Below are 14,783 nucleotides of genomic sequence, written 5' to 3'. Positions count from 1 at the left end.
ATCATATTTGTAGCGTAGTATGGTTCACTTAGTTGTATACTTGTAAGCAGTGCTTAGGGTAAGTGTTCTTGTTAAAATATTATGATGGTTAATACTTAATACAGTATAAGAAATGTGTAATGATCAATTGAATATTTTAAAACTTTCCCAGTAAAAAAAAGTGAACTACTTATAATCTTTATTGATGCTATCTATTAAGGGTAAAATTGAAGTGATATAAGTGGCCTAAAATATGTGTTTGACTGGTAAGAAATGTAAAACCACTCTGCACCTGAAAAAATCTTTATAACAGTAAGCACGATTAGCATACTATAAGATTTTTAATGTGAAAGTAAAAATGTTGTTCTCAAATTTACAGAATTATATGGAATAACTAATAACAAATAACATAATCTGAGAATACATTTAATTTATTGCAACAAGTGTCAACCAGTATTTTTTTTACCAAATAAAGAATTGTATAAATCCTGTTTAGCTTCCTCAGACCACGGGGATTGGTCGTTGGGCGCCATAAAATTCATCAATTTTGTATGAACAGTGTATCTCAGTTTTCTTCCTTTAGTTGATCTGGTATCAACTTTACGTTTCATTTTACTCCTCAGCTTTTGTAGTTGTAACCATTGTCTAAAAATAGTTGTTTTTAAAGGTTTTTATTTATTTAAATGTCTACACAATCACTTATATAAATAACTTACTTTCCTAATTGAGATGAATCTGTGATATCAGCAGTTTTATTTTCAATATAGTCCCTAAGTAATTTGTGATAGAAATCATCATCGTCAAATATTTCCTGATCAACATCGGTGTTTATTGATTCTGGATTACCAACAATGCAATATTTGGATCGTTTGATTTGAGTACGTTCAATTAACCTAGACTTATCAGCCATTATTTGATCAATTTGTAATAATGTAGGTTGATCAAAAGCTGAGAAATCTGATTTTGCAGCTTTTCCTGATGCGAGCTTTGTTCGTTCATTCCAGAATTGTATTGTCTCATCTCTATAAGGTTTGAATATTTCATGATGTGCTTGCAAGACATGTTCAAAGTCTTTATGATTCAGTTTATTTGTCAACATAGTAGCTTTTTCTTTATCACTATTAAGATAATTCACATAAATATTATTGTACTAGTAAGGTTTTTGTAATAAATCTAGTTTATATACCCCAAATCTTTAAAGCAACCCTACTCAACTGATTTAAATTGTTAATAATCAATAAAATATAGAATAAATCCAGTATTATAAATTTGTAGATTTACAATTTCAGAATATATGAAATGAAAATCATAGTATACAACTTTACATTTTTTTAATTATAACTGACTTATAGATTATAGTATGCTTCTACCAGCCGGCTATAATACATAATTTTTTATTGGGAAATATACAGGCTTTCCAAATATTAGCGCCTTGATTATCACAGGTGCGGTTTACTTAGAAGTTTATCTATATTATTAGTTAATTTATGATATTTGGCAGAGAATATGTATACCCAATTTAATTAATGCATTTTTGAGGGACATGCATGGCGTAACTAGGATATAATAGTCACAGAGCTAGAGTTCTATAAAACCAAAGTTTAAAATAAACCATCAAGACGTAAAAGTGTCTAAAATGTCTAAGGGGAGACATTTAAAAAATGTAATCAATAAAATAAGATCAATATTAGATAAATAATATATTTTACCACTGTAAAGAAGTAAACTTAACCTAACCATAATACGCCTATATTTTATAATATTTTTAGATACAAATATTTATAAAATATCATTATCGATTATTCTCTTACTATATATATTATAAGCAGTTAACTGACTCTGTTTTGGGTCACAACTGATGTATATTTTTATTCTTCTGATACATACTTGTACATGGTACATCCACAATATTAATATATTGTATTATAGATATATCATTTTTAATTATTTAAGACATAGAACCTATGATAGTTTTTTTTAAGCAAGGAATTGAATTTAAACCAGAATGTGCTAAAAACTAAAAAACAAATCGATTAGGGGAGCTGAAAATATTAATTTTGAGGGGGCTATGCCTCATTTAGCCCCTCTACTAGTTACACCAATGTGGATATGATGAACATTTTTGTCAGATAAATTTATTTTTTATATATGTTTGTAGTAATTTATATATTGATTTATTTTTGAAAATTAATGTTACTTAAATCAGTTTTAATTTTATAATTTTTTTTAAATTTAAAGTTTTTGATAAACTGATTTTTTACACTAATGATTGTAAATGGAACTTTTTGATTGAAAATATAATTTTTATCCATCTGTAATTATTTTATTATCATTTTAGTAGACATTCAAATTAAAAGAAGACTGAATACTATACCTGGTATAACCATACTCGTAACATGTTGGTTGACCACAAATCTATGCATAACACAATATGATGAATTGGGATTTTTTTTTAGTCATAAATAATATTTATTGGAAAAAATACGAGGTAACTAAACTAGATTTATTCCATATAAATTAGTTAGGTTATACTTTATATTTAAAATCTTACATCATTTTAACATTTTGATTCTTAGCAAGTAAGTCTGTTTGATATTTTACCACCATTATTAAATACTGTTCTAAATCTTTTACAGTGTCATAGGCGCATTCTTCCTTGTCTTCCTTGGTAATTTTGTCCAAGTCTTGTGGAAGAGTATTGGCAAGTGAAAGGCATTTTTGAAGCTTTATGCGAAGGAGTAATAGATTGTCGTAAAATTCTAAAAAGAGAATAATATTATTAATATATTTGATTAATATAAAGCTATGAGTCATTACCCTTATGTGCTATAACAACCTTTGCCTTTTCCATGTCTGTCAAAGGTTCCGCAATACCCTGTGTACTAAAACATAAATATATATACATTAAGAAAAATCAGAATAACTAGGTATAAACCTAACCTAGCAAATTTATGTTTAATAACAAGTTCAAGCTCGTTTTCACGGAGGTACCGAGAGCAATCGAATTTTATGTCAAAACTGTTTACTAAAATGTTTGCTCCTAATATATCACTAATCGACTTTTTCAACAGTTAACTAAAGTTTCTGGTACCCTTGATAATACATTTTTGTTTTGGCGAATGGCGATGATCAAACCACAGATTATATGATCTTTTATACAATCTGTGATCAAACTTCAAATGCCATATCAATAAACAGTTAGTTAACTATTTGCTTTCGTTACCTTCGCGAAAACACGCCTAATAGTTCTTTTCACATTAAATGTAACTTGTGTCTCGTGGACGGTTTTTAAAATCAGCACCTCGATTTAGGATAGAAAATAAAACGCATCATTTTTCAAAATGAGAGTACGCCAAGTGGCAAGAATTAGTGAGGTATATTATTATATTCTGTGGTGCACTGGTGCCGGTTCTACACTTTACGTTATTGATATCCAATCCACGTGAGTGACGTGACCACGTAAATAGGTATAACTAGTTAGTGCATTTATGTTTTGTCGAATCACGGAAGAAAAGTTAGTTTTGAGAAAAGTTGGATGAATAGTCCCGACTAATTTTTTTTATTGTCAGACAAAAAGTCCGAAAATAAATTCTGTAACATTTTCATTAATAATTATATTATTGGTAAAGCGTGTGATCTACCGGGTCGCCGTGATCTACTATTAATAGCTAATAGGCAATAGGTACCAACATTCCGTATAATAATATGCCGAAAACTTGTAAAAACCCCTTGCTGGAGTAACTAAATTTTTATTTTTTATGTAAGTTAATACCATGAAGATTACTCTTGTACTAACCTAAACTCTTGTGGAGGCCCAGGGTTATCTTAGTTTACAATTAATATTCTTTGGATATAATACATATAACTTGCAATGTTATTTAGTATGGTACATATCATATTCATTTCGAAGCAATCGAGAAAATGAAAGCCTCAGATTTTTCTATTTTATCTAAGATAAAAGCTGTCTCTCATCCACATTCCGAACTGCGACGTCTACATAGACCTATAAAGATACTAGCCACTAGGTCTATGGACTCCTTATTCTGTTAAAGTTAAAATACAGGAATGGCCAATCTGCTATCATTATTAGAGAGCCTTAATAAGAGAAGCCTAGATAGTACTATCTACAAAAGTGGAATCAGCTCGCCCCATATCATATTTTTCAATAATTGATACTATTGTCAAAATAAATTATATTATAATATTAATTTTGAAAACGTATTTTATTTTCATTTTTGTGTTTTTATGTAATGTTTTAAAGTAGTTTACGTAATTTTCATATGTAATAGTTACTAACACATAATCACACATTAATAGGAATTAGTTTAATTAAGAATTCATAAATTTCGACATCGTTTTTTTTTATATATTGTATACAAAAAAATCGTTCGTAACAATCTGCTATTAAGCACTAAGCAGCTTGCTGCGGTGTAGTGTCCATAGAAAAGAGATTAACCTGACAGTGTCGCTCCAATATAAATTATTGTTCTGTACTATTGTGCCTCTGTGGTAGGATTCAAATAACATTCTACTTTCTAGACATAATAATATATTGTACTATGGTATAACAGTGTATAAGAATAACGCTTACTAACAGCAAGATTCAGCCAATCGCAGCGCTAATTTTTTTCGGAAATCACGGTTCATCGTTCACGGTAATATACTGAGCAGTGTAACTTTATTACATAACCTAACGTTAAATAATATATTGTGTACATATTATCGTCCTGGAATGTTTAAACCACCAGTGGAAACCAATCGTGTACACCCATAGGTCATAGATAATAAGATATCTACACCCCAGTCACCGTTATCATGTATTTACGTCTTTATGTCAAAAGTACGATTAAAGATAATAATACCGAATAATCTAGTTAGAAATCAAGTTGCCAGTTTTCCACTTACCCCACTCGTTGCTACGTTACCGTGCTGTATTTATAGTGTTTTACACTTTTTTAAATGTCTTCCCGCCAATGCCATGACATTCAAGCTCAAACTAAACACATTATTTTTAGCGTATATTCATATTTCAAAAAACTATCCAAGGACTCATGTCATCCCGAAGTGGCTAAATTTTTTATTCAAGCACAACAAAAAACCTCAGAAGCATGTGGTATCAGTTTATCGACGATAAAACGAATAACATCGGAAGGTTCTAAAACACCTTCCGGCTCAGAAATTGGACCGTGTTTTACCTCCCCTCGTAAGACATATAAACGTATTAAATATGCTACGGATATCGAAGACTCCAACAAAGATGTTTTAAGGCGAACCGTTCATGAATTTTATGACCAAGGCGAATTCCCTACGTCCGTAAAAATTTTATCAAAGTACCGAGAAAAAACTGGTTATAAAGGATCTAAAACATCTTTATGGAGAATTTTGAAATCATTAAAATTCAGTTACAGAAAATGTAACGACGGTCGACGGTTTATAATGGAGCAAAATGATGTTGTTGTTATGCGTGTACAGTTCTTAGGAAAAATGGTTAACTTCCGTCAAAATAATGATGTTCGACAAGTCGTTTATTTAGACGAGCTTGAAGTACCTACTGACAAAGGAGATCGACTCATTATTTTCCATGCTGGTTCAAGTTCGGATGGGTTAATAAAGGATTCAAAATTAATCTTTCGTTGTAAGTCGGGTTCGTCTGAAGACTATCACACTCAAATAAATACCGTCAAAATTAAAGACTGGTTCATTCAAATTCTAGAAAATTTGAAAGAACCTAGTGTCATTGTTGTGGATAACGCTTGGTACAACTGGGTCCATTCGAAAAATTACCCTAAGTGTCATGAATGCAAAATCAACCTTCAAAAAAATCTACACGAAAAGGGAGTAGAGTTTTCACCACTGGAAAAGTCACAAGAAATACGCGAGCGAGTTAAACAGGTAATACCCAGAGAGAAAAAAAACGAATTGGATGAAATAGCGTTATCAATGGGACACGAGGTTGTACAATTACCGCAATATCACTATCAATACAATCCTATCAAGCTTATATGGGCACGAGTAAAAGCAAAATTTGTTGAACAAAATACTACTTTAAAAGTTGAAGATGTCGAGAAATTGGTTTATGAGGCATTGAATTCGGTAACTATTGACGAATGGAAAAGTTGTGTGACACTTAGCCATAAATTACAAGACAATGATCACGTAAAAGAGGTCTCAAGAAATAAAATATTGAAATCAATAGTTAAGACGACCAACTCTGACGAGAGCAATGGAAGTGAAGATCAGGCCGATGACTCATAACTAACAATGTGCATGAAACTAATTAATTTATGCATTATGCATAATACATAAATTCTGTTATTGATAAGTAATTTGTAATTTTAACCATCAAGATCGTAGCAATAGCATAACGGTTTTAATGATAATTATATGTTTTTGTCTTATTTGTAACTAAGCAGGTACACTGATATTATTTTAAAATTTTTTTTTATATATATAATAGAGCTCTTAATTATTCAAAAATAGTTAATTTTAATATAAAATATGATTTGTAGGTAATATTGTTTGTTTTTATTAAAATGTAAAAAAAACATATTTATAATTTTAAATTTCGCGCGCATTTTTACGCATTATTTCAGAAACTACGACAAAAATCCAATGAAACTGATATAAATAATGAGATTTATGATTTGAAAAAATATTGATTTGGTATTTAAGTTAAAACCTATATTTCTATCATTTTATTAAGATTCTTTATACAGATTTACTAAAAACGTTGGCCTATACTATACAACACAACAAATAACTTCATTTTTTTTTACAATTATTGTGCACACATTTCTTATTAATTTGGACCAAATGTTCATAAACACTCGAATATTGAACTGCAATAAGTGGCAGGATCCAGGGGTTCATTTTTTTTGGGTGGGGGGCACGTGGCAAGTACAAAAATTGGCTAAACATAGTGTAAAATGGGGAACGGAAAAAAAGTCCCGGAGAAAAAGTTCGTAAAACTATTAAAATAATTTTTAAAAGTTACAGCAATAACAATTTTTATAATAATCATCTAATATTTTTTTTTCTATTCTGACATCTATAATTTAGTGGTATAGATATGTATAATTTATTAAAAATATTATTGACTGAGATTCATTGAGATATTTTTTTTTATAATTGTATTATTATTAGCTATTATTTTTGTTTATCTGTTTTGTATTTAGTAGTTACATATTATATGATTAGATATTATCTTTAGAAAACAGACTTTTTACCCCCAAGACTTTTTTTCCTACCATCGTGTAAAATCTAGGGAAACTACCGCGTTTGGAGGGGGGGGGCAGATGCCCCTTTTTCCCTCCCTGGATCCGCCACTGACTACAATCATCATTAATTTTGTCATACGGTTAATAAAAACGTTACACTCATACCTTGAACCATCGTCAGAGTAGTTTTCTTCATCGTCAGAACCAAATTCTTCGCCGGATTTCATTTCAATGTCTGAACCAAATTCTTCACTATCTATTTCATCATTGGAAACCATTTCTTCGCAGGAACCCATTTCATCTTTAGAACTTATTTCTTCGTCCGAAGATGACATATCAAAAGAGTAAGAATATTCACTCTAAATGAAACAAGTCAATGAAATGCTAAGTGTACTGTATGAAGTTATACTATTTTATTATTAGTATAATTATTGTTTATTACTATCTCAATTCTCAGATCGTGCTACTTGGTAAAGGGAATATGGGATGTCGATAAGATAGCAGTTTGTTGTTATTGAAACTAAGATAAGAATTAAAATCGTATTATTATTAATACATTGAGGTTATGCCTCATACGATACGCCCGTGCATTGGTCACACTGCTGTCTCAGGCCTCAATCGCTTATTCTATTGGCCAATGGCCTGTCCCGTGTCCATTTTTTTTATTCACGTTGTTTTCGTCCAGTTTCGTAAAATCTGTACGTGTTTACCACGGTTCATATTATTTTCGATTGTACTTTACGGAGTACGGACTATACTCGTTATTCGTTACTCATTAGTTGTCGTTACACGATTATTGTCTATTTGTCCATTATAGCGTCTCGAGTTATCGAGTGTTTTTTGCCGTTAACAGTTCACGGTCAATCGCCGTTTGATGTCATCAGCATTTCATCTGAAATCAGTAATTCCCGCCACCGTCGTTTTCCGAACCCGTCGAATCCCAAGCTTTTGACATTTTCGACTTAATAAAATTAACCTCCGGTTACTTCCGGGAATTCATAGTAAGTACACGCTCACACGCACATTTGCACGTTAATTTAATGTTGCTGCTGACGGTTTATCCGATTCCCCTCACCTTGCCCCCTCCGTACGTCCCCTGCCTCATTAATCCAACATGGCGATCGTCTTCATCGCGAATTTTTAAATATTAAAAAACATCTAATATTGTGACCGAAATTTTTTATTTTCCATCTCGTCTCATCTTTACCCCGCAATATATCGATCGCATGTTCCGCACAACAACCGATCAACCCGCTTATCGATTGCCAGCCTTTTTTTATTCTTTTTTTTTAGGCCGTTAATGCGGTAGATTTTAAAACCTACGAAAAACTCCTAGGTATTTCGTTTTTTTTTTGATGACGGAAAAATTGTTTTCATTAACTCCTTCGTTTATACTAGCGAACATCCCTTACAGTACACCTAACCTTACACTATACAATATAAGATAACATTCTTTTTTTGTATATTCTACCTATAGGATATGCATTTATTATATTTGTAATTACCAAAAAAAAAGCAATTAGAACTAATATGACCATCTAAACATATTTTGTAGGTACCTACACCTTTTTTTTGCTTAATGTATTGCACACAGCTAGTAATATGCCATACATATTTAAGTATATCACTAAACAATTTCTAGGTACATACATGTTATTTTATTACTACCCAATTACTGTACCTATCTACCTAGTTATTGACTAAATATTTTCTAATAACTGTGATTTGTAGACACTTATACACCTATTTTGAAGATGCCATATCCGCGTATGGTGTCTGTTTTACTTACATAGGTACGACATTTTTAAATTCACAATAATCAATTTTACTCTGTTATTTTTATAATTAGTGTAAATTTTTTACCTTTGATATGATCATAAATTACTTCAAAATTAATATATCAATTCATTTTAATTTTAAAAATAACAGATTAGAATGGTCTTTGTGAACATTCAATTATATCCCTATTAACTAAACCCGCATGGCTGCCTACTTGCACATCATTAATCGGAAATAAACTGTATTAGATCTTGGCCAACTTTGACATAATAGGATCAATCTAATATGAAATGCGCAAAACTGGCTATTCTTAAATGTATAGCATGCTAACTTTTGACTAGGTACTATATTGTGAAAATAAATAAATACACTTAATCTTAAGAGATTTAGCAAAATTGTATAAATAATGAAATTAAACTTTAAATGTTTTATATTATCTGGAAAATAGTACCCTATGATGACAATATTTTAGCTAACTGATACTCAACCATAATTTTATTGAATTATAACATTTTTTTTTTCATTTTTTTATTCATTAATTTATTATTAATTTTTATAGGTAAGTACTAGATACTTATTTTAAATTTATATGAAATTCAAGAAAATTATGGTAGTTCTTAATGTGCATTGATTATGAGATCTGAGGGTTTACTATTAACACGTAGACTGTGTATGTCGTTTTGCAGTTTTCACGCAGTGCATATGTTAAAAGTAAAAACAAAAGAAATAAAAAAAAAATTAAGAAACTGCTCACGACGACGTATATATACATATTTAAAAACATGCGTTTAATTATTAAATTAAATAATAATAAAATATCATTCAGCCTCGCGTAGGGAATTTTAAATGTATATTAGACTCCATATGGCGTCAAACTCGTTGCTGAATGATACGTGTTAAATAATTCTTTAATAGAATTCAAAATAGATACCTAGTAGTTTTCTACTCAACTTTGTCCCTATTTAATTTTTGTGCTTATATGCCTACATTAATGTCTATCTTACCTATGTAAATTAAGTATAGTTCCTAAACATTCAATAATCTTTTTTTCTAAATAAATAATAGGTACAAGTAAAAATATCTGTCAAATAAAAAGTTTTTATTGTTTAATTTAATATTTCAGATGCCAAGAATATCTAGAAGAGCTAATTCAAGTTCATATGAACCACCAAAGTCAATTTCCAGATCCCGTAGTCGATCTAGACGTAAACGTCGTCATGAAGAAGGAGATGAATATAACTCATCTTACAGGTATATTTATTACAAAATACTGATATTATTGTACTGCATTTATAGAGATAATAATATAATGTTTACCTTTTATTATTTTAAAATACTTTCAGATACAACCTATTTAAGCTTTTTATTTCTGTTTATTTCAGTTATTGCCATTGAATATTTTAATAGCCTAATGACTGCCATGCCCAATGAAGACAATTTATTATGCTACAGATTATTCTTTACTTAGTTGAATTTTAATTTTTCTCTACTAATTTTTTTTTTTCAATACAATTTTTTCTAATTCAACCAAATAACAGAAATATCTAATGTGCCTTGATTATGAGATCTGAGGGCATTAATTATTAAATATAATATTTATAATTTATTAAGAAGTTTTAAAATTTAATAATAAATTGCATAAAACATTTCAATTAGTTAAAAAATCTATTTTTGATAGCTTATTAGGTAATCATTTTATATAAATATACTTTGACTATTTACTTCATAATACATTAGTTTATTGAAATTTATGACTTGGAATAAAACAATCTATTCTAAACATTTAATATCATTGAAAATATATTTTTTCTCGTTTCTAGTCAATTCTATACTCAGTTAGGCCGTAATCAGGTGGAATCGGTTGCGGGTGTGAGTTACTTTTAGGGGGGAAATGAAACCTCAGTGAATACTCTACCATCAGTCTACATCTATTGCTGGACACAGTATAGCTTAGTCTGTAATTTTCACAACATTTATTTAAGGATTAAAATTAATTGTAGTGTTTTAAAAAGGTAGTAAAACTGATACATAAACAAATCTAAATGTGTAAAATAATTTATACTAATATCAATTTATTTACCTATATAAATATTTTCTTTATAATTTGTATATAATATATGAGATGACTAATATATTTATTGTTTTTAAAATTAAGTTAATTAACATTTACTAAAAATATGAATATACAAATAATACTTACCATATTTTGGATCACCATAAATTACATCAGATAGTTAATTTATGTATAATAAAAGTACTTATCATAAACATATAAAATCAGAATATAACATAACATTTTGTGTATATTTATAAATATTATACACATAATATGTATAACATAACATTTTTAATAGAAAAATTCATACACAGGTATAAAAATAAAGCTTTAACAAAATTCCTATATTATAATTTCAAGCGACATTTCCATGGTTCCAAGGAAATGTGTTAACAAGATTGATGCATAACTTTTTTTTGCAGTTTGTAGAAAATTAAGAATTAGGAATTAGTTCTTACTGAGTGTTAAATATTATAGAATATGATTAAAAATGAATTAGTTTACCAAGTAGAGAGGATGGTTGATAGCAAGTTGATAGAAGCTCCTGCTGGCAGTTTAAAATGTATACATTTTAAATGAGTACATGAAAGCATATCTATACATCATCAAATTTTTGTAATTGCATACAGCTAAAATTCCTTTTGCTTACACTTTTTTCTAATAGTTAAAGAAAATATCATTAGTTGAGGTTGATAATCAAATATTTCATTTAAGGACAATAATATGTTTCTTCCATGCCATTTAAGGTGTACTAATAACATTTTAATACTAGTTCATCGTATCTTATTCTGTAGCTTGTATGAATTTGTTTATCCAATTGCACATTATTATTGTAATATTAAATAACATATCCCACTAACCTCCTTTATGTTTATAATTTATCTTACATTTTTTTTTTATTAATCTTAAGCATCAGCAACTATGGCTATAAGCATTTTGTATGGGGATTACGGTTGATTGAGAAACAAGCGTATGTGGAGAAAGAATTTGTAACTAAAAACTTGGATGGTCATCTATCTGGGAACTATCAATACTAGCTGATGCTTAACCTCAGAACACGTTAGTGACTGAGGCCAATCGTGTTTTTAATAGGTAGTGACAAGATTAAAAAATATATAAGTAGATAAAAGTTCATATTATTTTAGTCTTAGGGTAAAATAAATGATTGGTATTCTTTTTTAATAAATTTATTGTAATAATTTGTCATTTTAAAGATAATTTCATTCTTATTGATGCAATAATTCAATATCAATAATTAAAATGTAAATGATACTGGCAACATCATTAGGAAATAGAATTACACCTAAATGGTACATTTATTCATAATGGTAGCAGATTACAATATATTTATATTTCTCCTAGCAGTCATATACTTCCAATAATTTATGTTAATTTTAAAGAATTTTAATTAAACTTTTACTTTTCCAACTTATTGACCAACTTTATCTTCCTTGGACACTTTATAATCAAACTATATGTCCAACCCATACCAACACACCCAATAGTGTTCAATAGAACCAATTTCTCATTGTTAATTCTTTCAATTTAAATGAAATACATTGTCTGAGTTTGTACGTAACAAAATCACGATATTAAATATTTATATTTATAAATGCTCACACGGCCAGTGCTGCCAGTGCTGCAACAGCCAAGTTCGCTCAAGAGGCAGGCCCCGCATCTATTTTAATTTTTTAAATAATTGCATTGTAATCAAATAAAATATATTAAATAAAAATATTTATTTTTATAATTTATTATGCTGTCTAATTTGTTGTCGAAGAAAGGGCTCCTATTTATCCATAATAATATCTAAATTTATCTATAAATTATATTATTATAATGTTTTATTGTTATTAATTTACTTTTATGTGTGGAAAGCTTTAATTAATACTTATAATAAAAAAAAAGTGTAGTTATATTTTTATAACAATACACTGGGTAGTGAGCCTTCACATTATATTTTTGGGCTTTTTCAAAAAAAAATCACCATCATTATTTATTTTTGTATAGGTAACCTATAAAAAAACATTATATACATATAGACCTCAGGGTCCCATACATTGACTTTGTCTGGGGCCCCAAAATCCTAGTTGCAGCATTGCACGGCCACACATATGGTAGAAAACAACTACAATGTTATATAAGTCGAGAAAGAGGTTACCATTTTGCTATACATTAGGTGTCTAGTAGACCACTATATAAAATTATTGTATACAAAACATGATTTTGGAAATACGGTCTGTCAGCCTATATTACTACAAGGGTATTTTATGCTGATATTAAAAATTTCAAGTATCTACAGTAATTTGTTTTTGAATTACAACAAAATTTCAAAAATCTTAAATTTAGAATTTAGAATCTATTTTTTTTTTTTTTGTCAAGTCTGTTAGTTATAAAGAAACAGATTTCAAATATTCACAAATAAAACAATACTTTTGAAATAACAATTTTATTATTATATTACCTAGTTTAATGAACCATTAGTATGTTTGTTTGATGAAAATATAACGGTTTGTGTACCATGGATACTCACTTTCTTATTGATGGTTATGTTTACTAGTGCAAATATTCATTGACCTAAAACCGTTCAAACGCTGTTATAAACGTATCAAATAAATATGATTTTTTAGACAATCACAATCAATTTTTATTTTAATATTTCAACTAATCATCATATCTCAAAAAAACATTTTATGTGTACCTGCATAACATTTAATCCATGATTCATTTCTCAAGTAATGTTGAATTACATAATATGTAATTTTTTTTTTATTCGTACAATAACATAAAATACAATAAATTTAATTTAATTAAATTTATAAGTGATATTAATAACAGTACATTATATAGTAGTTTATAACCATTTAAACTATCAAATACATATTTAATAGTATTATGTGTTTCAAAACAAACAAATGTATTATGTTTAAGATTCTATAAAATATAATAATAGACTACCTAGTTGTTTCTAATAGCTACACATTTTATTACTGATAACAAAAATAGGTTAATTTTATAAATTCAATTTTTTTTGTTTATTTTTATAATATATGGGTAACTTTAATCAATTGTTTGTGTGTACCTAGTGTACCTATATTGTAAACATTAATTCTAAATAACATCTTAATTAACCTTGAAATAAATAGACATTTAGACTAAATGTTGTTAGTTCTTGTTTTTTTTTATGTATATATTATATGCCTATCATTTAGAGCATAAAATAACGTTATTTCGGTAGTTGTAATGTATGGTGTTGTTCTACTATTTTGTAAATATTATGTAAGATTTTTTTTTTTCTGTGACAAGTAAGTTTCCATATTTGGTATGAATAGTTATAATAGTGTATAGTTTGCAGTTTGTAAACGTATAATGGGTTATCTTCTACACACAACCTTGTATTATTCTATCACTATATTTCAATCAGCAAGGCTGTTTGGTTGTGCTCTAACTTTAATAAAAATATATAAGTCAAATTAGTAAAATAAAAAAATTGTATCTGAATTTATTACTAAAATTTTTAAACTATGCCTACTGTTGCTGAACTGATTTTATTGTACAGGTATTTTATCATTGTGTTTAACTTTTAATAATAACTAGTTTTTTATAATTTCATTTCATTTTTAGTCATATTTTACCTAATCTTGGTTAACATCTGAATAATTTTCCATTACCTACTTAAATTTTTTAGTTATAAGTTTTAACTTTTAAACTGTTTTTGTTTACATATTTCATAAAACTACAAAATCCCAGAT

At 28.4% G+C, this 14,783-nt stretch overlaps 1 protein-coding gene across 2 annotated transcripts; it reads right to left on the bottom strand.

The window, feature by feature from the left end:
- Nucleotides 1–389: 389 nt before the first annotated feature.
- Nucleotides 390–7,686, bottom strand: LOC132952506 (protein AATF). 2 transcript variants are annotated; one of them, XM_061024813.1, is made up of 5 exons: nucleotides 7,362–7,686; nucleotides 2,797–2,861; nucleotides 2,531–2,738; nucleotides 696–1,097; nucleotides 390–624 (listed from the first exon to the last, which is right to left on the bottom strand). In XM_061024813.1, the coding sequence occupies exons 1-5, from the start codon at nucleotides 7,529–7,531 to the stop codon at nucleotides 426–428; spliced, it is 1,044 nt and encodes a 347-aa protein (XP_060880796.1). In that variant the 5' UTR covers nucleotides 7,532–7,686; the 3' UTR covers nucleotides 390–425. The 2 variants fall into 2 exon arrangements, with proteins under 2 accessions (XP_060880796.1, XP_060880797.1); XM_061024814.1 differs by lacking the exon at nucleotides 7,362–7,686 and adding an exon at nucleotides 4,575–4,642.
- Between the last annotated feature and the right edge of the window lie 7,097 nt (nucleotides 7,687–14,783).

This window comes from Metopolophium dirhodum, chromosome 9 (genome assembly GCF_019925205.1).
Source record: "Metopolophium dirhodum isolate CAU chromosome 9, ASM1992520v1, whole genome shotgun sequence".
NCBI lineage: Eukaryota > Metazoa > Arthropoda > Insecta > Hemiptera > Aphididae > Metopolophium > Metopolophium dirhodum.
Note: the sequence above shows the minus strand (reverse complement) of the source record. Positions and strands in the feature narration are given on the sequence as shown.